The sequence below is a fragment of the Toxotes jaculatrix genome, chromosome 22 (genome assembly GCF_017976425.1).
Source record: "Toxotes jaculatrix isolate fToxJac2 chromosome 22, fToxJac2.pri, whole genome shotgun sequence".
Classification (NCBI taxonomy): Eukaryota; Metazoa; Chordata; class Actinopteri; family Toxotidae; genus Toxotes; species Toxotes jaculatrix.
This window is the reverse complement of record NC_054415.1, coordinates 11,129,182-11,153,181: the sequence shown is the minus strand read 5'-3', so window position 1 is coordinate 11,153,181 and position 24,000 is coordinate 11,129,182. Positions and strand designations below refer to the sequence as shown.

The following is a 24,000-nucleotide window of genomic DNA, read 5'->3' as shown; positions in this document are numbered from 1 at the left end:
GCCTTCTTGGTTTTTAATCAATTAGATATTTTATTATACAAAACATGGGAGTTTGGGGTCCAAAGTTAAAAAATATAGATGTTTTGACTGTTTCAAATGTTTTTTTCCTGTGTTCACATTCAGCTGTAATTATCTATAAAACATTTATCTACAATTATAATACTACAATATAAAAATCACATTCTATAAATAATACAGAAACTGTTTCTTGCTATTCATGAGAGCTTTATAACTCCAATACCTTAACATCTGTCACAGGAATGTGACAGATGACAGACCCCTCCTTTCTCACCCAGAAAAATAACCTTTACATCCCAATCTATACTATCATAACCTGTTCTGTCATAATTTTGGTCACCAAGAACTGTTTCTGGTACTCTTTCTGTTGCCAGTCTTTTCTCTCCATCAGTACAGTTTTTCTCACCAGTCGCACACTGACGGGAGGGAAGTGGAACATGTTGAAGGCAATGTTGCTGTAACCTTCTATGAAGGCCAGAGGCTGATGAGTGTCCTGCAGTAGCTGTATCTTGGTAACATTAGCCTCCATTAGCAGGTGTGAGTACATCTTGATCTCAGGATTCGTGGGACTCATGTCCTCCCGTTTGTCATATCTGTTGAAAAAGGTAAGTCAACGCATTAGAAAAAGTTAAATGTCAACAGCAGACACATTAACTTTGATGGACTTAAGAAATAAAAATCCACTGACCTCCAGTTTCTGTTTTGCTCTAAGAAGCGTGATGTTCCAGTTTCAGCAGCATAGGTGTCAATATGAACAAAGATGTCTAAGAGAACAAAGTGTAAACAATGTTTTTAATACACAACTTTGTATAATTACTGACCTCAATAATAATAATATGGTTTGTCATAGATCTTGTACACATTGATAAGATCAGATCTTTTAATAAGAAAATAAAATCTGAAACATACCACCAATATTGTATAAAGGTAATTATACCTCAAATTTAAAACGTGATGCATTTTTGATAACTGAAAATTTTCACTCATAGTTTTTGTTATTACTGATGTGACTGATTCTGTTGGGAACGTCCTGCAACTAGAAATGGAAATGATTCCAACCTGCAGTGGCTGACCGCAGCCTGTGTAGTTCCTGCAGCCCGTGGCCCCCTGGGTAGTTGTGGTAGGAAACATGGAGACAAATACTAGAGTACACTGCGTTGCTCAACAGCTGACCAACCACAACCGCCGAACCCAGTTTATACATCCAGGATTTCTGGTAGTTGCACAAACTAAAGCACACAGGAAAAAAAACAAGAAAAGAGGAACATGAGTAGCAGCCTTTGTAGTGGCTCATCTACAAGAGCAGCTACTCTAAAAGAGACTGGTTAATGTTTACTGTAAATACAGTGGTCTTATGTTTTGACTTACATGAAAGAACAGCCTCGGGCAGCCACCAAACTGAGCACGGGGAAAGTGTATATGATGAAGCGCAGCTCCTTGTGGGGCAGAAGCGAGTAGATGAGGATGAAGCCTACTGTGGGTAGCAGCAGCAGCCTCATCCGCCTGTCAAGAAGGCCGAGGGGGACAAAGAGCAACGTGCAGCCCAGGGCACGGGGCACCGCAGAGTAAAAATACCAGAGAAAGGGGGAGGTTTACTGGCGAGAGGAGTCAAGGAGAACTGGGGAGTGGAGATTATCATCTTTTTTAGAGTTAATAAATTGCTAAACGTAAATATAGAAGTGATAGCTAGGTTTTGCATACTTATAAATGAGAATAAATACTGGAGGAAATGAAATGAAAGGATATTCCCCAGTTGGAACTTTTGTTGAGAATAGTGTTGTACCACAAAACTTGACCCTCAGGCCATAGAAACTTCCTCCAAAAGAAGGTGTCAACAGCCACTGTCAGAGCTGCAAAAGACAAAACAAATCAAAACAATCGTCGTGCACATGTTCAGTTCAGGCAATGTATTATTTATATACCGTACATTCACCACTCACCCAGTGACAAGATCCCAGCAGGAACAGCATAGTAAAGCAGCTGCAGGAGTCCCAGCTTCCTGCTCAGCAGTGATATCAGTAACATGAGACCCATGAAGATGCAGAGCTCTGACCGGAACACAATGATGGCTAAAGCAGAGAGGCTGATGAAGCGGCCATATTTCTGAGCCATCCAAGATGTGAATGCTACAAGAACTGGGGAGAAAAATTTACTGTCACTTACTTGTGGATTTGTTCACTAATTCAGGAAAAAGGAAAAATAAACGCTTCATCCAGAGTTTCAGGAAAATCAGATTCTTATTAGCAGTGCATCTTACCTATTGGTAGTGCAAATACATTAGGGAGAGTCCGGGTGCTGTAGAACATTAGGTGAAACTGTGAAGCACATGTGAGACAGAAGAGAATTGCAACTGTGGAGCCAAACTGCCTCGTCACCTCTCTCTGCATGTGCCACAGAGCACCAATAACACAAACCCCCAGGGAAGCTCTGACTGCACAAAACACAGTGAACATACACAATTTAAAACCCAAGAGGCAACATTTATTTTAACATACAGAATCAATTGCTTGGAAAATGGCAATTTGTGAGAAAATTTGTGAGATGTGGACGGTGATTTACCTATCAGCTGTGAGTAGAATTTTGGTGCATCCAGCAGAGAGGACAGAAACACAGCAGGGGAGGAGAGCACGGAAAGAAAAAGGGGGCCAAGGAAAGTCCGTGGCACCACACCAGGAAACTCATGATGGTCATACTGAAAGAGAGGACAGATTTATTATTGGGTCTCTGCAACACTGAAACACAGTCAGAACATCACACTGGAAGTCACCTCAGTTTTTAAATTCAAGTTTGACATGGAAACAGCAGTTAATTCAGCAGCTGATGGAGCTTCCAATGACATTACATCATTTCTTTAGCAAGAAATGGAATTCACCCAGTTGTCATGGAAATGTAAATGTTCAGTAGTCACAGTATATGATTTAATCTTATGCATAGTTTTGTTTGGAATTAAATATTAATTTACCAAAACGCTGTAACTTCAATTGGCACAAATATGTCTTTTAATAATCAGACAATGCTCTCCTCTACAACTGACAAAGCTGTGAAAACGGTAAATTTGACTGTTAGTGTTGTTTGTATTTTTTTTTATAACGTATTGCCAAATGTTTAATTCAAAAATAAAAATGTTTTCATTGTCTGGTGTAGCGCACAGTTAGCTTGTTGGCACATCTATTACCTGAAGCCACAACACTTGCTTACCTTGTCAAAGTCAAGCCTGTGATACAAAATGTCGTGCGCTGCTTGTAAGTTAAAGCTCTCCTCAACTTTAGTAAACGGACAAATTAGTAAATGCAAGAGAGCCACTAAAATTAACAAGAAGAGCAGTGGCAGCCCCAAAACATTCCTCTTTACAGCCATGACAGCTGAAACACTGCTGTCATTTCCGGTCAAGACAGGAAGTAAGATACGTGACATGTTTTCAAATCGCTAAAATGTTAACATTATTTTTGTAATAAAGACATTAAGATATTGTTTATAAATCAAAGCAAATACTTCATTCAAAAGCGAAAAACATACATATTTTAAATACTACTGTAAGGTTTCCTGAATTTTCCACGTGCGGAAGGATCTTTTTGTCCCGCGCGTGGCGGCTTGTGATTGGTTGCAAATATGATTGACCGTAAGGAGAGCCAATCAGCGCAAGCCACAATTCGACCAAGAAGCTGACGCGGAAAACTAGAACGGCATCGTTTTTTTTCCCACGACCGGCATGTAAATACGACTTTATTGCGCTTTGCATAGATCAGGCAAACTTAGATTTAATGTTAAGAACAGCTCATTTAGATGTGTCCGAACCGTGCAGCGCTTTAACATTAGTGGGAAGCTTGCTTGCGAGTGGCTGAAGCTTGTGTCCTGATATGAAACTGGGTCTGAAGTGATTGAAGTGGTTGAGATGCTGTCCACCGGTCCAAGACTGCGGCTACTGAGGCTTTTGTCTTGTGTAACTCTTGTTTTACTTTTCCAAGACATCGACGCTAAGAGGGATTTAAAAAGCGCCTGCACCACCTGCCAGCAAATAACTGATAACTTCAACAAGGTCAGATATTCATTTATATTTATGAATAGATGTGTTACCCTATTATAGTGAATGTACACTGCTACCTTAAATGGTGCCAAACGCCTGAAATGTCTTTAAATTTAAAAAATTACTCCAGTCCCTTCCCTGCTTCTTTCTGTACAAAAACAACTCTGTTTTTTTGTGTTAGGGCTTTGACAGAACAGCAAAGCAGAACTTTGGCGGAGGCAACACAGCCTGGGAGGAGAGGAAACTGTCTAAATATGAGACAAGGTGAGACCACACATCTTGCCCGGTCCAAATCACAGGTCATCATGCCCCAGGCACATGTCTTATTGTGTTTGCTTTACCATAAGTGCAGGCTTTTGTACTTGGTGCACGAAGCTTATCAAAGTTTCAGATAAGCAACACGCATTTGAATCTATAACTGGCAAGTGGCCGTTAGCGTAGGCAAACTTTCACACTGTTGAATGGATGTGGGATGTTACTTTGGCACAGCCTACCAGAAGTAACAGTTTGTTTTTATGTATTTACACACACGTGCAATCTTCCTCACTTCCTTTTTATCACATGGCCGTATATGGTGACAGGTGCTACCTCTTCCCTTGCAGACTCCTATTACTTCTTCCCATATGTTGCTCAGTGTCTGTCCAGTTTGACCCGTCCTCCTTTTTGCAGTGAGATCCGTCTGATGGAGATTGTGGAGGGGCTGTGTGAGAGCAGCAGCTTTGAGTGCAATCGCATGGTAGAAGAGCACGAAGACCAATTTGAGACTTGGTGGTTCAAGAAGTGGGTGTTATTTAATGCAAATATTGTCAGAGTTTCAGTGTCAGTATGGTCACATTTGAAAGTCAGCTTCATAACTGGGATGTAACACAACCTTAGTAAAAAATAAAAGACAGACAGATTGATGTGCTTCCAGTATGATTAGGCAAGCTGACAGAGGTATCACCTGCAGAGTTATTTGTGTACAACAATTTGTTTCACTTAGTTAAATGTGGCAAACCTCACCTCTTCCTGTTTTACTTCCTGTTGCAATGCAGGAAAACCAAACATCCTGATCTGCATAAGTGGTTCTGCATAGACACCATCAAAGTGTGCTGTCCAAAGGGAACATTTGGACCTGATTGCAATGGTGAGGAAAAACGCAGTGGTGCTGCTTGTGGCAGACTACAGTTACGTGAAACCAGCATTTTAAACAAATAATTCCAGTAACCTGTGGAAGTTGCACTGATGTTAAATATTTTTGTGTTGCTTTTGTCTTTTCCATTTTCTTTTTAAGCCTGTGTGGGGGGCTCTGAGAGACCTTGTCACGGAAATGGAATGTGCGATGGCGACGGGACTCGCGGAGGGAATGGAAAGTGCAGCTGCGTCCACGGTTATAAAGGGGAGTTTTGCCTCGACTGCATCGATGGCTACTTCAACGAAGTGAGGAACGACACCTTCTCCCTTTGCACAGGTACTGCTCAACACAGAAACAAGTGAATAAGCAGCGGCTGTTGTGCCACTGACATGTCATCAAACTTCATATACAAATGTGCAGAGAACTGATTAGTATGTCTGTGGTTTCTCTTCCTACCACAGAATGCCACTCTTCTTGCAAGACCTGCACTGGAGCAACCAATCAGGACTGTGATGAGTGCAAGGAAGGCTGGGAGGAGGATGACCAGGAAGCTTGTGTTGGTAGGAGCATGAGCGATAACTCCACATGTAGTGATTTGTGAGTGTGGAGAAGAAAGTTACAATAGCTCTAATTAGTGGGTAAAGCCAGAGCTGCATGATTATGCTTAAAAAGATATTAATCTTTGGTTATAAAATAGTTTTATTTCACTTGAACATTGCAAATTGCAGCTGTATTTGTCAAGCAGAGATCAGTTTATCAGTTAATCCCATCAGTCAGTTGCATTTGAAACAAAAGCCTGTCAGTCTGATGTGATAAGGAGCATGAAGTAGATTACACTCTGTGGACACCAGTGTATCTTACTGCAATCTATCTGATGCGTTGCAGATGTGAATGAGTGCTCCAAAGACCCTTCTCCCTGTGATGAAGATCAATACTGCCTTAACACAGAAGGCTCCTACTCCTGCAAGGGTAAGAGCACTCACAGCATCTCATTTCCCTTTTTAAAACAGGATATGTCCTTTGTCTACTGAGAGATTCTCAAAACTATTTCAGAAATCAGGAAAGTCATTTAGTTCCACTTCAGATTTTATCTAATGCAAACACTTTTCTTTGTGTGTGTGTGTGTGTTTGTCATTCACAGCTTGTGACAGAGTTTGCTCCGGCTGCACTGGAGCTGGTCCTGACAAGTGCCAGGCTTGTGCCAGCGGGTACCAGGACACAGAGGGCACCTGCACGGGTATGATGTAAATAATTCACTGTTTGAAAGCTTTAAAAACACTGCCTGTGTTCATCATCATAGTAAGATTATTTTTACTTTTATTACATGGACTTTGTCACACTGACACATTCCTCCTTATTGATGAGGGCTCTCTGTCTTAGGTGACATTACCAGAGGGCAAACTTTCTCAGTCCATCTGGTTTATCAGTATTATGTTATGTTTTCTAAGATATCGATGAGTGTTCCCAGTCAGAGTCGGTATGCACAAAGGAGCACCAGGAGTGTGTCAACACTAAAGGCAGCTACGTGTGCATCTGTTCGAGTGGCTACGAGGAGCAAGATGGCGAGTGTGTCCAAACACCACAGCCAGGTGAGGATTAGTGTTTGTTTAAGGACTGGTTTCATACAGTGTGTGTTACACTCATTCTGAAAACACAGCCAGGTTCCCAGGAGTAGTTCAAGAAGCCTTATATTATTGTTTTAGTTGAATATACTGTTTGATATTGAGCTAAATGTTTGTATTGTCTGCTACAGCATTTGAAACCAGTTGACAAGACATCCTGTATTCTGCACTGGAAGTGTTATGATATTATCAATGTTGAAAGTCAACATACTGGTTCACATCTAACTGTTTATTATTTACACATGCTTAAATTTGCATTAGGAAACACAGAGGAGTCAGAATCATCCGAGACAACCACAAGTCCACATGGGGAGCTTTGACTTTCAGAACTGGAACCATTAGGAGCAAAACAAGAGGAACTGTTGAAAAGTGGTACATCTGAAGCTGCTCGTTTTTTAAAATAGTCAACTACACGCACTTACATACCAGCTGCACTTAGAACCAACAAAAGTTGCCAGGACAGTGTTTTCCAGCTGTGGATCATGGATTAAAGGACAAAACAAAAAAAAAAAGAGACATTTTATGCTCTTAGTATGCTGGTCGTTGGTGCTTTTCTCTGGTGTGCGAAAACTACCACTTGTTGTCTTTATTTGTTGTATGGTTTTAAAAATCCAAGATGTTTCAATAAAGGAATTATGTTAAATTTAAGATAAACCCATGTCAACACAATGTGTATGTGTTCTTCTACAAAATTTTTCTTATTTATTTTAGTGGGTTAAATTAGCAAGTGGAGGTTGTGCAGTTGCAGTTATCATAGATGGCCACAGGGTGGCAGTGTAGCCATATGAAATATGGATGCTCCTTACTGAGTAGGGATGTGTCTTACTGAAACTGAGCTAGAAAGGACAAGATAGTGTCTCTGTTTTTACTCATGGTCATTCATATTCATACATATTCAAACACTCATACAGACATTTTGAACAGACTTGAGTGTGTTTCATCACAAGGAATCACACTGAATATTCTTTCTTCACACCTACATGTTCTGTGTTGCTTCTACACAACATTAATCCACTTAATTTACTGTGTGATGTGGAAGTGTTCTTTTACAAATATGCAGCAGAGTAATCACTCAGATGTTAGGATGCTTTTTTTTTGTTTGTTTTGGAAGACCTTCCTCTGGCCCTGCTTGGATCAAAGCATATTTTTCTAACCCAAGTCTCACCTTGGAATAAGTCTTCCCGGCTTCCTGCGGGATGATGTCAGCTGTTTTGACTCGACAGGCCTTCCAAGGTGGAAGGAACATCCAGTTGAGACCTGTCTGAGCTGGTGGTGAGGCAGCAGAGATGCAATCATACCAAAGGCCCACCCCACACACACACACACACCCCTCCACTTTTCACCCCTGGATGTTAACTCCACAATATTGAAAGGTTTTATCAGGGAGGATGAGGAGAGGTTATTTTCCAATTGTGCAGCATTACACATCTTTTTAAAACTAGAATAAATATAATTTTATACACAGGCCACACAGGCAAAATGTAAGTATTTGTCTTTTTGAGAGGATTTAGGCAAGATGAGAACCAAGCAGCAGAGAAAACGAGAGCATTAGCATGAGTCAGTGTGCAGACTAATGCATGAGTCAGTGTACCTACTATTGATGCTGCAACATTCATCTCAGTGAATTTAGCCTTTATTAGAGGAGGAATGTTTGATATGAGATACCCTCTCCACTGCTGGAGAGCGATCGTGTCGCAACAAGCTGATGCTGAGTGAGCTGCCGTGAGTAATCATTGTACATTCACCTGGCTTTTCTGACTCACCAGGGCTTTTCTGTTTTCTGCTACACAGTGAGGCAGTGCAGTTGTGTGTTGTTTTGTGTCGCTCATAAGTTTGGTATAACATCAACAGAATTTCCTGTACAAGAGCTGTGTACACTTTAACTGTGTCACATGACCAATAGGTATTTAAGTTCAAATTCTTTTTGCTTTTTTGAGCTGCAAACATGCTTTTAAAAAAAATGTAAGAAGATTTTACATTTGAGCCTAAAAGATCTCAACACTTACAAAAAGAAAACAGATTTTTTTGGGTCAGAGCTATTCAACAAGCAGGCAGATAGGTCTTCAGGATCTTACTTAAAATTTCAGTGTTTTGAACTTGTAACCTTTCTAAGACAGCTCTTCTAACCACTGGGCTTGCCTGCTGTTGAAATTAGAGCATTGTTTATTCCACATGCTGGCCTCCCCTTTCGTGCGGCGTAGTGAATCCCCGGTCGGATTCCACAAAACGTGCATCGAGACGTGGACGGTGTTTGTGTGTCTGCACATGCACCGAATTGCCCATGCGTGTGTTTATACTGAGTGGAGCAGCATGTGCACAAATACTCTGTGGTTGGAGGGGCACCCTGCTCTTTTCTTTTGACCTTGTGTTGGTTTTCTTCTGCCAGTAAACCTCAGCTGTGGAGCACATGGTCCAGCTGTAGCGGGGTGACTACGAGGACACTGACAGGGTTACTGAGGAAACCCAGGAGCATGCAGAGCAAGAAAACGCACAGAGCACTGAGCTGATAGCACCGTAATCTCCTCCATTCAGAAATGCTTTTTATTTCAGCAGGCCGGGACATCCTGCCCTCTATTCCCGGGCATCAAATTGTGATTCTAATTCTCATCTTCATCCACATTCACCAGCAGTTAAATCTCAGAGCTGCTGTTTCCCAAAGCTATCCTTAGACAACAATCCTCTTTGTTCCATTGTAAGGCAGTGGGACAGAGATAATCATAGTGCTGAGATATACTAAGGGAAACCGCACGTTAAACTAGAAGCCAGATGTGGCACCGTGCGCTTCTGTTCAGCTGTCAGTGGCCTGTGCCGCCTCTGATGTCAGGCACTCCTTAAACTTGCTGCCCTCTCTGATGCGGTTGGGGCTGCCTTCCTTTCACCCAGCTGGACATTTAACCGCCAACAATTAAGCCAGACAAATTGGAAACTCTGCAAAACTCCAATATAGAACTTCTCAAGGTGCCGTTTGGGCCTCTTCCCTTTCAGGGCGCTGTGAAAGAAATGCAAGGAGCCTCATTGAATGCACTGACACCAGCACTCCTGCTCCAAGACTCTTTATGAAACACAGATTTTGGCGGGGAGTAAAAGCATTAGATGGAGGACAGAGGAACAGCTGGGGCTGCATGTGTAGCTGTAGCTTGCTTGCCTGAGGTTAAGGAGGGGGGAAATTGGAAATTTGTGTTGTGTGCGAAAGAGATATAACACGTTGACCTGCAGTCTGTGTGACCCCTGAAACACAGATGAACCCAAATGCAGGATTTCACCAGAGACCAGGTTTCTTTACTTATTCAGTTGTATTTCAGGTTACAGACAAGAATACATATACATTCTTCTATTTGACCAAAGGCTGCAGATGAATTGTGTAGATCTCTTCTGTTTTCAATTTTCTAGTTATCAGGTAGTTTTATCATCCAGGTGGGTGGCATGGTAAAGAGCTTGAATAAATGACCAGTCAGTGTGTTTGAGCAATGGATGGAACATTTATCTGAATTGTGCATCTATAAAAATACTACCAAAGAGAAATGATAAGAGGTGAGTGTGAAATTAATGCAGTATTCACTGATTGTTTTGTGTTGTTTTTTTTGTCCACTTGAGGGAAGATCTGACTGTTGTGTTAGCAAACAATATACTTATATACAATACACTATATACAACACACTACACACAGCAATGTTAGCATTCAGCTCGCCACATTCCAACATTCACACTTATTTTAGCTTGGGTTCTCTCTACCATCTTCTGAGGGATGTATCTGGCTCCTTAGCTGCTACATGAACATGAGAAAATTCACTTCATTTTACGGTTGAACTGTTTCTTTGAAACAAATCAAAGCACAAGTAAAGGTCATTTATGTTGTTTCCAAAAGCCTCCTGCTGATCCAGCTGTGTAACTCCAGTTGTTTTTGCTGTCAGTTGACAACGTTAATGTTTAAAAGGAAGATTAAAGCTGTTTGAATCATGCAACACTGCAGAGTCAGCATTTACCTTATATGTTATTGGACTGATGAACACATTGGTCTGTGGGGGGTGGGCCTGATGGCCGTGAGCAGTAATGTAAATCTGAATTATTTACGTCATGAAATCATGATTTTGTTTCACAACAAGGTGCGCCTGAGCCTGGAGCAGCAGAAGAATAATAGATTAGCAAAACATTCAGTACACCAGTGTTTTCCTCTCCTGTGTAAAAAAAAATAATGTTCTACCTGGAACTATTCTGTTCAATAGGAGTGTAAAACCAATCCAAACATTTTTAATTATTCAGCATGTTATGTGGGCCTGCTGGTTTAATGTGCTGGAATTGAAAGTTAGGGTGAAAATTGTCCTTTTTTTTTCTTCCTTTGTTTTAATGTTCCATGTTCTTTTATTTTGTGTATCTTGTGCGTAGATGTTGACTTGAAAGCCTCATGTAACTGGAAATATACGTAGTGTGTACACACAGAAGTGCTGTATATATGGGAGAGAAGGTGATGCTGTTCTTTGGTCTGTTAACATGTTCCGCAGAAGAACATATCGTAATAGAGATTTCTGCACTTCTTTGCTGTTTTATTAAAACTAAATGCTGGTTTCAGCTCAGACTTTAGCTGGTGCCCTCGCTTGCACAGCACAGCCTCTCATAGAACAATGCTCAGACTAAATCGTCTTTCAGAGGAGGAGGAGGAGGAGGAGGGGGTTGGAGATGGGGAGTGACGCGGTGCTGGCTGGCACACTCTCTGCTGTACAGAGCTTTCGCAGACAGGTAGGGTGGATTGATGTTACCCACCTTTGTTAGATCTGAAAGCCAGCTCCCATGTCTCTGTGTGTGTGTGTCAGTCTGCACGTGCAGGCTGTGTATATGTGTGCCTGCGTAACAGTATGATAAGATTTGGCTTGTGTGAGCGTGTGTCTGCGTGTGTGCGTGCAGCTCTACAGTGTGACTGCATCGCCTGGCCTCTGATCTTTTACGGCCATCGGGAATGAGAGGAGACAGAGAGGGCCACTTTGATCTCCCAGAGTTTTTTTTTTAAGAGATGCTGCAGTCCTGCTTCTTAAAATCTTTGCTTTTTTAGACTCTAAGGTGATGAAGTCAGAAAAGACAGAGAACTTGAATAAATCTCTTCCCTGCTGTGCAGTTTTAGTCTTAAATGACACACTTAAATTAGAGGCTCTTAATCGAAGCTCCAATCCATTTCACCTAACGATAGATGGTTTACTGTCTCTCTTAGACTGACATGAAATAGCAATACTTTTAAACTGCTACTCAAAGCGTTTACATGCACTTAAGTGACCAGGTTACAATCAGCTTTCTCAAGTAGCCCAGTTACTTAAATAGCATGTAAACAAGAAACCTAACCTTGACACAAGCACCAAAAGCCAGCACTACAGCAGCAAAGATAAATTACTTTAAAAGCTTATCTGAACGCATGCTGAATGCAGCCTACTGGTGCTGTGCCTTGTTTTGTTCAGAAGGATGAAGACTGGACAGTTGAAGACTGGAAAAACGCAGCCTGGTCTGATAAATCTGGATTTCTGCTGAGGCTGCAGATGGTAGGGTCAGAATTTGGCATCAACAGCATGAATCCATGGACCCGACCCGCCTTGTGTCAACAGTCCAGGCTGCTGCTGGTGGCGTAATGTTGTGAGGAATGTTTTCTTGGCTTACCCCTTAATACCAATCAATCATGGACTGAATGCCACAGTCAGAGTATTGTTACTGACCATATTCATCGCTTCATGGCCACAGTCTACCATCTTCTAAAGGCTACTTCCAGCAGGATAATGCTCCAATGTCACAAAGCAAAAGTTTTCTCAAACTGATTTCATGAACATGACAGAGAGGAGCTTTGTATTTGGACAAAAAGTTCACCTACGTAAACTCGCAGATTAACCCTGACAGATGTTCAACACCTGGTCATATAAACGCCAAAACCAGACATCTGTTAACTGCTGGAGTTTTTCATAGTATTATTTCTATTTTTAAGGTCAAGAAGTTTAAACATAAAAACCTAAACTTAGAAAAAAAAGTGTATCAGACATGGTAGAGGAGGCGCAGTTTGACCTACTTCACACTGGGGTTGTAAAAGTAGATTTTTTTTTCTATGAATAAGCTGCATTTTGTATTGTTAACCTTTTTAACACCTGCAGCAACATAAAACATGAGCTGCCTGCCCACATCAAAGGCATATTTCTCTCTCCCTGTTGGACACAACTTCAAAGTATTCTCCAAACCTTCTCCTCTAAAACCAGTTGTAAAACACTGGTGGAAGCAGAGGCCCGTGTTCCCTTCTCCTCGTAGCGATGTGTGTTGCCATGGCGATCAGGTGGTGTTGACACTGGAGGGTGTAAACAGACTTGGAGGCGAAGGAACAAGGCGGTGGAGTGCAGGGGGATGGAGGAGGTCACACACAGGCCCAGACAGACAACACAGTCTGGGGGGCACAGAAGACTAGTGTTTAGTGTGAGAGTGGAAGGTCACGGGTTTGAGCCTGTGTGTAACTTAACTGTTAGCTGTGGATTTATTCAGCAAAATCCACACTCAAACAAGGGAAATACTAGGGATGTTTGAATAAAACATGCAGTGTGGCGTCCAAACCGCTGTGATGTGACGTCATAATGCAGTACAACGCATTAGCTGCAAGTACAGAATTAGAAAAATGGACGTCCAAATAATAAAATGGGTGCAAAAGTACTGCACATAAAGATTAGTTAATTCTTTTAAGTGCTCAAAGAGGCTGGATGTATGCAAGACTGAAACGCTGTGTCCTCACAGGAGAACGTGACAGACTTGCATGCTCTGCTGGGGCAAGAAGAAGAAGAAGACTGGCTCTTGGCTGATGAGTGGGTTGCAAACTACATTTGTATGTATAACTTCACTCTCCAAGTCTAATTTGTGGCATTTGTTTGTTTGTTTTGTTCTAAATGTGCACAATTTACTACGCAGTCTAGTTTTAAATGGCAGTTATGCTATTTTTTTTTTCAGCCTCAGCTTTGTCAGTTGCACTGTCAAAATACAGGCTACTCCTGCTGGGTCATCAAAACATTCTCACATCTTCATCCAGCTTCCTAAACGTGACTCTGTCTGATCTGTGTTTTATTGGGTAGCTTAGTGGATGTGTTTCATTGCAACGTAATAAGAGAGGACGTGAGTCTCTCATGAACCTTCAAAGCCGCACGGCCACATGAAAGCAAAGAGCGGCCTATCACAACAACAACAGGCATCGATTCCATTTTGTCCTTATTATAATCGAGTGGATATGAAACAGGCCTGGGCCTCTGTGTCATTCTCCGTGGAACTCATTTCCTGGCTGGTATCAGTTCATATGGCTTTGTTTTTTCTGGATGGGAACCCTAGAAAAGAGAGAGCTGCGATCACAGGAGGGCTCAGCAGCTTAGCCATGCTGACCACCCCACTGATGGCAGTTATGCAACTGACAAGGCTACTTTCGGTCAGTACAAGGGGTGATCTGCGTTCAGTTCAACAACCTCAGGGTAAAAAACAAAACCCTTTCTTCATGATGGCTCTTGTGATGGCACATTTGGAAGTGACACATGCTTCAGTTTGAAGGTTTAATGGAAATGAACGCCAATCAAACCTGTTCTTTTCTTTTCTTTTTTTTTGACTGCAAAGTGTAAATGGGACAGATTTCCAGGAAAGAGAGTGCATTTTATATTGAAGGCTATGCTGATGAGTCTGCAGTCAGACAGAGTGAGGGGGAGAGAGAGCAGCACTGCTGGGTCAGCTAAGCCTTGCCTGTCACCTCTCTGTCAGCTCAGCACTTTTGGACATGTATCTGCCATGTGGAGCTGCTGGGCCGGTGACGTGCCGCTCATTCCCAACCGAAGCCCGCTCTGCTGAAGCCTCTTGCTTCCTACATCCCCTCTTCTAACTTTGCACACTCACATAATAGCTCATACTCAAAATGTGTCCAATTAAACAGGCAACTAAACCAGAATGTATTATTTTAGGGATGGGATCACTAGATTTGTTACTGGACTGTGATATGTGTGTGTAACAAGGGGTTAAAAAAAGGATTAGGAAAAGCAACATAAAATGAAGGATCTTAAGTGTGAGCACCTCAAGTGCTTGGTTACTTTCCACCACTGATGCTATCAAATGCTACAGTGCACTCAGTGTAGCACTGACTCAGGTTATCTGATTGGCTGCTCTCCTCCAGTCTATCCAGCACCAACCACTAGGTGGCGACCTTGTTGTGAGTAGCAATCAGTCAGCTGTCTCACTGTGGTCTGCACATGCACAAAGTTAATAACCATAAACATCTGGACACACGAACAATTCAAAGGCTGGACACAGCTGTAGACAGGAATCATCCAGCAGAGTGCTTTCCTCCAGGCGGCCTGTCTTTGTTGCACCGCTCTGAGTTGGTGCCTGCATGAGCTTCTTCGCCTCAGGACCTGAATCTTTAAGTTTACGACATGGTGCTAAAAGACATTGATCCTCACTGTAGTTACGTCAGCAACACCATGACTTCCCATTATGTCCCCTCCTGGTGGTATATGCCCTCGGGTGATGATCCTGAGTCAAGTAAGTTCGGCTTGTTTTAGTTTAAAATGGCTCACATAAGGGGTTTGATCCAGAATCGGGGTTTTGTTTTATGCTGACCTCACCATGATTGCATGCTTGCATGCAAATTTGTATGCAAGCATGCAAGCTTTATGACCAATTCTCTCTCTGCTCCTTCATCAGGTATGTCCCTTTTTCTCAAACCTGCTTTCATCGCTAAAGAAAAGAAAAGGAGAGGAGAAGAGCTTCCGGTGTTTAATTCCATTGCTGAAAATGTAAATGAAGCGTGTGACCAAATGACTACACAACTTGATTTGGCAGGTTTGCATAACGCTGGAACCAAGTCAGTTTCCTGTAGCCAAGCAATAGCAGCTCCGGCTTGGCCTACATCCTGCTTCTGGGACTCTTTAGCAGTGGCTGTGAATGGCTCTGATAGCAAACGGCATGGAAGTGTCTCTGACTGCAGAGAGAATGGAAGGCAGTGTGCAGCCCACTCACCAGCCTGCTGCTGCCCCCGCACACAGACCAAATGCACATACACATACACACTCTCATGCACACAAATACACTCACATATACAGGAACGCTTGGATACTGGCAGCGAGGATGGCTTCGTTCTATTCAAATCATCGAGTGGAAAAAATAGAAATTACAAAATTAAATTCTGAATTTGATTTGATCGATTGCATTAAAGTGGATAAGGCTAATAGACATACACCCACAATGTTCATACACACACTCTCTCACACACACTCACTCGCTTGACTCTTTCCATCTTGCTCTCGCCCACACACTGACACACTCTTACACATGTTTGTACGTGCCAATAGAGTACTCCCAGATGGACTACTACCAGAGCAGGAATTACGTAACAAAGGCCTGTTTCAAACTACAAACTTCAAACTTAAACAGCGAGACACAGTGAGAAGATTTTGTTCCACATAAATGCATGTTTGCCATCTTTTGATAGTACACACTATGGCTCATTGTAATGGCTCTTTGAGACTGAGGCTGATGTAAATGGATAATTGCAATTTATTACAACTTGGGCCTCATATCAGTAGTTTTGCCCACCATACAACATCATAATGTTGTACTATTAACCAGAGTAATTGCTGAGATCTGGGAATGCTGACAGGGCTAAAACAAAGTCTGACAAAGTCTGAAACACGAGCTGTTACATGGTGCAGACAAGTTGGTAGTAAGGGAACAGTTTTGCTAGATTATCTAAACCACAAATATGGAGGTTAAACAAACAGTGTGCACACACAATACAAAAGTGGAAGGTTATGTTTGAACTAGGATGTCGGTTTGCAAAGTATAATGGCAGACTCTCACTAGGCTAGCTCACTTTGGGGCGGCCGTGGCGCAGCAAGTGTGTGGCTTTGGACTTTGGACTGCCCGGAGATCGGAGGGTCACCGGGTCGATTCCTCGACCAAGCACAATGGATACGCACAATGGATATGGCTAGTGGCAGAGGTGGGACCAAGTCATTGTTTTGCAAGTCCCAAGTAAGTCTCAAGTCTTGGCCCTCAAGTCCCGAGTCAAGTCCCAAGTCAAGACAGGCAAGTCCCGAGTCAAGTCCAAAGTCAAGATTGACAAGTCTCAAGTCAAGTCCAAAGTCCTACACTTTGAGTTTCAAGTCCTTTCGAGTCCTTTTAACCACACAGCAATAATATATTATGTAAGAGGTAAGCATATTAAACAGATGTCAGAACATCCCTTATAGCCACACATGAACTGTATTGAAACTACTCTTAATTACTCATATTATTAATATCAATCTTAACATTGTGTGATAATATATTTTGTATCTTAGTGTGTTACGTTGCAGCACGTAGACCAGCAACTCACGTGTGCAAGCTAACTTGTTTTTTCGTCAATGGACTGCTAGAGAGTAAGAGCAACGAGCAGTATAACTTTGTTTTCCTATCGGAAAAATCCGTCTGACAGCAAGCTAAAACGGTACACATATTCTTAATATAGCGCACATTTAAAGTGACCTTGATTTTATTAGGTTTGCCTCTTTGTAGGTGGCTAAAATATGCGTTGCTGCTAACCGCCGTCTACTGTGTGATACCTTGACTAATGTTATGTATAAGTACCTCAACCATAGCCCTGTTAAAAAAATACTTAACAAAGGTATGAATAAGGGAGTGAACTCGCAGTAGACGCAACAAATTACCGTGTTTGCAATGATTTAGCTACACAGCAAAGAAAAATTAGCTACTTAGCCAATAAATGTAAGCTTTCATTCAGAACTTACCTTTCTTTGTGCAACTTCAGATGTCGAACGAAGTTCGAAGTTGTTGCGTCTCCATCTGTAATCTTCGAGCCACATGTTTTGCATACTGCAATTCGTTTTTTATTGACCACCTCGTAGTTTTTATACCCGAACGAAACTATCTTTGGTATCATTTTTTCCAGCTAGCGCGCTGTTTGACAGTCCGTCTTCATTGGTTGTCCTGCAATTTGATTGGATGGATGCTGTCGGATCAAAACAACGTTGATCTAATTTGATTGGATGTTGTGCCGACAGCACACACACAGACGCACACATACAAAGAAAGATACAGAGCGTTCCTTAATAACATCCTTTTTAATCTTTGGGTTTTTGAGGAAAGTAGCAAGTCTTGTCGAGTCAAAAGGCTCAAGTCCAAGTGAAGTCACAAGTCATTGATGTTAAAGTCCAAGTCGAGTTGCAAGTCTCTTTACATTTTGTCAAGTCGAGTCTAAAGTCATCAAATTAATGACTCGAGTCTGACTCGAGTCCAAGTCATGTGACTCGAGTCCACACCTCTGGCTAGTGGTGAAGGAGACATGCCCCCCCGCCTCTGCGACCATGGCCGTGGTGCCCCTGAGCAAGGCACCGATCTACCCCAGCTCCCCGGGCTCCTTCTAGGGAAGCCCCCTGCCACAGCGTCTCTAGTGCATGTGCATGCTTGTGTGTGTGTTTCGTTCACTTTGTGTGGGTAAAATGCAGAGAGTAATTTCCCCAAGAGGGATCAATAAAGTATAAACTTAAACTTAAACATGACAGAGCTGAGCTAGGGCTAACATTAACACGCTAATGTCTTTGCATGTTTGAGACATGGGTTCACTTATCTTTTATTTATTTTCTATTCCAAGTAGATTTAGCCAACTAGAGGGTTTGTTTAATATGATCGACTGACTATTCGTGTTCCTTTCTAGGTTGTTTTTCTCAATGTTTTCGTGTTCCCAAATTGCGGGGGTTCACTTGGTGAATATAATGTTATTATTACAAATAAAAACATTGGCCAAAGCTACGAAAATAAGCACGAAGTTTGGAGAATAAAAAAGAAAAAGCAGTCATGCAATCACTAAAGGGGATCATGACATAGTACTGCAACTCATTAAAATCTCCTCAGCCAATGTTAAAATCTGAACTGGTCTCCACTTTGAATGCAGCGAACAGGATTTGTATGGTTTTCAACTTTCACCCTGTCAGGGAGGTGGTTACACAACTAGAGGTTGCAAGAGAACAAGATTCGACTGTTAATGTAGGGCATCTCGCCTCATCTCCCGCCAAGCAGCGAAACCCCTGGCCCTTAAAGCCCCACATGGCTGGCAGAATGCTACCATTTACAAGCTGGGGGTGGGGGATGAGGGGTGACTTGGAGGGGGGGTAACTGAGAACAGATGTAACTTCTGCCACGCACACACTCGCCTCTTGATCCTGTTCTCCCTATCGTTCCCTCACTCGTGCGCTCTCCTCCTTTCAATATCTCCCTCCCTCCTTTTTTCCTTTTTCTCCTTTTTCCCCCAGCTCCCTTACATTTCTCCTCAAACACCCCCGTGTCTTACCCCCCACACCAACCCCTCTTCTTACCCCTTACCCCTGCTCTTCATGTGCAGGTTTTAACAACAGGCTCAGTGTGGCCCACTGGCGTCACCTTGCTCCTCCAGTGGACACAGGCCACTCTGTTTGGGTGCAGGAGAGCCAAAGTGGGGGGGCCGATGTGACTCTCCACTCACCTAGTACCACGATCTGGGAGACACGAGCTGAGAGACCAAGTGTGTGGGGGAAAAAGAGAAGAAGAGAGTCTTGAATGCTATTCCAGTCTTGTCTCAGTCTATATCCTGTTTATCTGTCTTCTCTTTTTCTCCCTTTGCAATGTAAGACACCCTCACACCTTACACACCTGTCTGTAGGTTAAACAATACGATTGTTGTCAAGTACAACACTGTGAAGAGTTGTTTTAAGTCCATTTTCCCTCCTTGTCTAACCCTCTCTCTCCAAACTTCCCCCACCTGGCCACATCACACAGGGAACAACACAATAGTCTTGTTGTGTTGGCACTATTGCTCAGGAGAGAAATACAAGGTTTGTGCTGTCATACCCTCCCTCCCCTTCTTGTCTCTGTCTCTTACAATCAACTCTGATGAAAACCGCAACCGGAACAATTGCTCCTTTATAAAACCTATAATTCCCTACAGCTCAGAGTTAGATGGTTAGAGCCAGACCCCTGAATGTTGATCATGGGGGTTACATTTAGCCTCTCTGGATTAAATTAAATGCATCCTGCTTGTGAGAAACTGTGGGGTTAGTTAAGGTCTCTTCTGAAGGGGAGTACCACCCCTTGCATGTGTTGCATTATGACTGGAAGTGATTGTTTAGAGAGTTGCTCTGTTGCCGAGGGGGCCAGATGAGGTAAATCTAGGTGAAAGTCTTTAATTATTTTTTTTTTAATTTAACCTGTTCAAACTGTAAGAAGCACCAAACAAGTTTCTGCAAATAAGTTTCAGCTATGATAGTGGTTAGGAAAAAACAGAAAATATGTGTGTATGCTACATTTCCTGAACTGGTACTTGTTCATCAACTCACCAGTACTTTAACTGTGAATACTGTCAACTTGGAACTGTGTCGTCTATTGTTCGCTCCTACGTGATGCCCATTGTCTTTTCCCCTGGCCTTGGAAAATTATGTTTCCATCTCGACAGTCGACCCTTACTACGAACTGATTTCCCTTTCAGATGGAATATGGAGGTCTGCAGAGAGGAGGGAATCTGTGACAATGACAGATGAGGGCTCTCTCCTCCTTCTACTCCCTGCTCTCTCTAGCATTATATGAGATGACAATGCTGCCATGTTACAGGAATGCATCCTGTATTCCCCACTGAAAGAAGCAGGATGTTGCTGATGCTCATAGGTTCTTTCAGCCAGCAGGCCCCGCCCTGCGCCCCAGCCAGTAACAAAAGACCCCGCTGCCTGCTCCGACTGATTAACCAAACAAATGCCACCGGTGGCACAAAACATGTCTGTAAATGCACGTGGGCATTCCTAACATGCCTGCCTGTTTATATGGCATGGGGTTCAGGGGGGTTCATGTATTTGTGTGAGTGTGTGTGACTGAGGGGCAAACTTGCTGTATGGGACGCCAACCAATGGCCTGAGTGAACTCTACGACTGACTTCAGCTTTTTCACGTGGCTTGTTGATGGTACCTACTGAATGTGTGAGAGCTACACAGAGCGCTCTGTGATGTGTCTGTGATTGTTCAGCTTGGACTGCTTTGTCTTTTCATATGCAGTTTTCAAGTGCATTAGTGGGAGCAACATGGAGGAGGAGGTTGAAGAAAGTGTCTTCCATTGTTCAGTGCATACACACATACTGATGGGTGACCAGTTAAAAGAAAAATCCCCATATAGTGTCTAAGGACACCACAATCCTCCAAAACAGCTTTAGTTCTCTCATAATGGCCTTGTTTCTGGAGGTCTGTCAGAGGGATGGACTCCCATTCTTCCAAATGAAGAAATTAATCTTAATCTTATGGACTTTTGTCTTAAGACTAAAAAGAAACAGAATTCTTGGAGAAAGATCAAGGAAGCAGTGTGATGCAGTTAGGAGAAAACTATGATGACAGGCATTCATGGTGCCTTTGAATACGGCCATTCAGAGCAAGTATAAATACTTATGCCTTAAGACATGTTCGGAAAACACATCATACAAACGTGTTTGCTCAAAGCATACTGATCACTTAAACAATCACGATTAACCACGTAGCCTCAGTCACATGCCTACTGTCATACACACTACCGTAGCCAGCCTCAGAAACAAAAGCGCAGTACTTGAAACATCTGTCAGTGGAATGGAGTAAAAAAGTGAGGGACTTAAAAGTACGAAATAAAGGAGAGAATATGTTTCTCATATGCCAATCCTTCTCTGAAAGTATATTTATCTGCACCTCTCTCGTCCTTCCAAAGGTATCTTTCTTAACACGGAAATAATTCTGATGATGAAAGGCAGATACCGAATACGACGTCATTATAAGATGGTGAAGACTGACATCAAATTGAGCTTGATCCCACGCGAGCAAGAGAACGATGAAGACATACAGAGGAGAGACATAGGGGGGGAAAAGGGACAAGACAGCGAGTGTGTGCAGCATTGGAGGAAGTGTTTGACTTACAAGAGGTGACAGCCGGGGGAACAAAAGGTGTTACGTAGGGGGGGTGGACGTGACGCACAGGTGCGCACACGTGGACATAAACACCCACAACTGTCACCCCAGAGAATGACTTCTCACCTTGGTGCCTGCCACAGATGAAGAGGCAGCTAATTCACACAGGGTGAGTGACAGTGAGCTCTGTCATTCAAAGGGTCCCTCAGTATTCATCTTGTCTAACTGTGCGCAGCGAATGACGCCATTCCCTGTGACACTGACATACAGAGGAGGTGCTGGTGAATACTGTTATTTGAGGTTAAGGATGTTGTTAAAAGGTAAGGCTGGTGCTATTCTATGTTTTTCTTACAGTCAACAGATCACATGAAGATTTGTTGACTTACTTGTGTTGACTTTGAGAACTGAGAGGTCATTTGTTGGAGTTGTTTTGAACACAGCCAACGAAGACAAGTTATATATAACATTTGCTGTAGAATTGATGAGGTGCCTCCGCTACAAGCTAATGATGATGATTCATGATGACTTGCTATCATGGTGTCAGGCTGGTATCATGAGATTGCTCTCTGAACACGGGTCCAAGGCTTCCTTCATTTTTTTGTCAACACAAACAAACAGTTTGATGTGGCAACAGCGCATGCAGTTCCTGCTGTAAAAAAAAAATCCCAACTATAATGTGAGGTTGACTCACTATGTTCATTGTAATGAAACAACATATTGTTTAGTGCAACTGTGTGGCTAGTTTATGTGTTTTAATAATTTTTGGACAACAATGGTGGGATAGAGGACTTGCAATTTGATAAGTAGATAAATATGTTGTTAACTTTTTATGGGATTTGCTAATATCTAGAATATTGCCAGCCTTATATTTTACTTCAGGCACAGAAGGATGTGAATCTGTGCCTAGAAACAAGACCAAAGCCCCTTCTAGAAAAAAAACTGCATCCCAATTACAAAATCCCAGTGATGGAGGAAATATATATTTTACCATTACCAGAAAATTATCTTTTTGGTGCTTATTTTATTACTAGGACCCTCCAGGTTGGTAGAGTGATGATGCAGATTAAATCAATGCTTTGTGAAGAGTAAGAGTCAGGCGTTTAATAGCATCCGTTACAGTCAATTTTAGGCATTAGGAAGGGAAATAAAGGGAATAGCCGTGTGTGTTGGGAGTGTGTTCCTGTGAGCGAGCATGTGACTGTACACCTCCTACTCCTCTGACGTCGGATGTTAATCACGAACAGTGTGAATGCGGATGCACACACACACACACACAGTGAGATAAGGGGGAAAAGCCTAGAAGATATTATTATTATCCAGCGGTGAGTGAATGACACAGTGACACGCACTCAGCAGTGACGCAGGGGCTTTCATCCGTCTTCCACTTCATGTCCTGGAAACAAATGGCAGCAGGCGAGAGGGAGAAAGAGAGAGAGGGAGACAGAGGGAGGGAAGGAGGGAGGGAGAAAATGGCAGTCCTCAGCCGTTTCCAGTCTTGAATAATTAAGCAGTGCTGAGCAGTTCACTGAGCAGATAACTAAAACTCTATTTTTAGTCAGCATGAGCAACACTCGCTGGTCATGACTCATTAAAACGTAAGAGGTGGAGCTCAGACAAATATATACGTATGGATGCTCGCATTCAAGCATAAACAGTGGATACACACACACACACACACACACACACTAGAAACCTAATCTTGTTTTGCAGGCCATAGGCACACTTGTTCTCTCCCCTGCATTGCGTTTGCGTGCATAGACTCATTCTCAACACAAAATCATACAGTCACATGATGGCAGCTCTGTGCCTCTGGCCAAAACAATGAGCCCAACATCAAACATAACAAGAGCAGTGTCATAAATCTCCCTGGATAAGTTTTTTTTTTTCTTTTTTGCAAAACAAAAACCTTTCACAGTAAAATGCACCACAGCAACAACTGACAAGCATTGACCAAAGGACTGATGAGGATCAAACCCTCCTTTTCACAGCAGATATTCTGATTTGTCATAGTGGGAAAAGCACAGGTTTTTACTAATAACATTAACAATAAGGTTTTGTTGTCTTCAGTTGTCCCAGTAAGCTGTGAAAGTGTGACCGAAAGCCAGCATCAACAATACCAAGACCTTGAAACCAACTACACTTAAAAGAATAGCTAAACATTTTGGGAAATATGATAATTTCTTTACATGAGAGGACTGTCTGTTAGCTTAGCTTAGCATAAAGACTAGAAACAGGACTGAACATCTGGCCTGGCTCTGTCTAAAGGTAATAAAATCACCCTACCAGCACCTCACAAATTGATGT

General features: G+C 42.4%; 2 protein-coding genes across 2 annotated transcripts; one reads left to right on the top strand and one right to left on the bottom strand.

The window, feature by feature from the left end:
* Positions 1-6: 6 nt before the first annotated feature.
* alg12 (ALG12 alpha-1,6-mannosyltransferase) lies at positions 7-3,411 on the bottom strand. Its single transcript, XM_041030063.1, has 9 exons — positions 3,217-3,411; positions 2,578-2,710; positions 2,276-2,449; positions 1,959-2,153; positions 1,765-1,868; positions 1,387-1,610; positions 1,078-1,247; positions 707-782; positions 7-611 (listed from the first exon to the last, which is right to left on the bottom strand). Exons 1-9 carry the CDS (start codon positions 3,373-3,375, stop codon positions 320-322), a joined length of 1,527 nt encoding a protein of 508 aa, XP_040885997.1. The 5' UTR covers positions 3,376-3,411; the 3' UTR covers positions 7-319.
* Positions 3,412-3,698: 287 nt separating this feature from the next.
* creld2 (cysteine-rich with EGF-like domains 2) lies at positions 3,699-7,427 on the top strand. Its single transcript, XM_041030264.1, has 10 exons — positions 3,699-4,054; positions 4,224-4,306; positions 4,712-4,822; positions 5,077-5,168; positions 5,316-5,492; positions 5,618-5,716; positions 6,042-6,125; positions 6,298-6,393; positions 6,605-6,745; positions 7,040-7,427. The coding sequence occupies exons 1-10, from the start codon at positions 3,911-3,913 to the stop codon at positions 7,096-7,098; spliced, it is 1,086 nt and encodes a 361-aa protein (XP_040886198.1). The 5' UTR covers positions 3,699-3,910; the 3' UTR covers positions 7,099-7,427.
* The last annotated feature ends 16,573 nt before the right edge of the window (positions 7,428-24,000 follow it).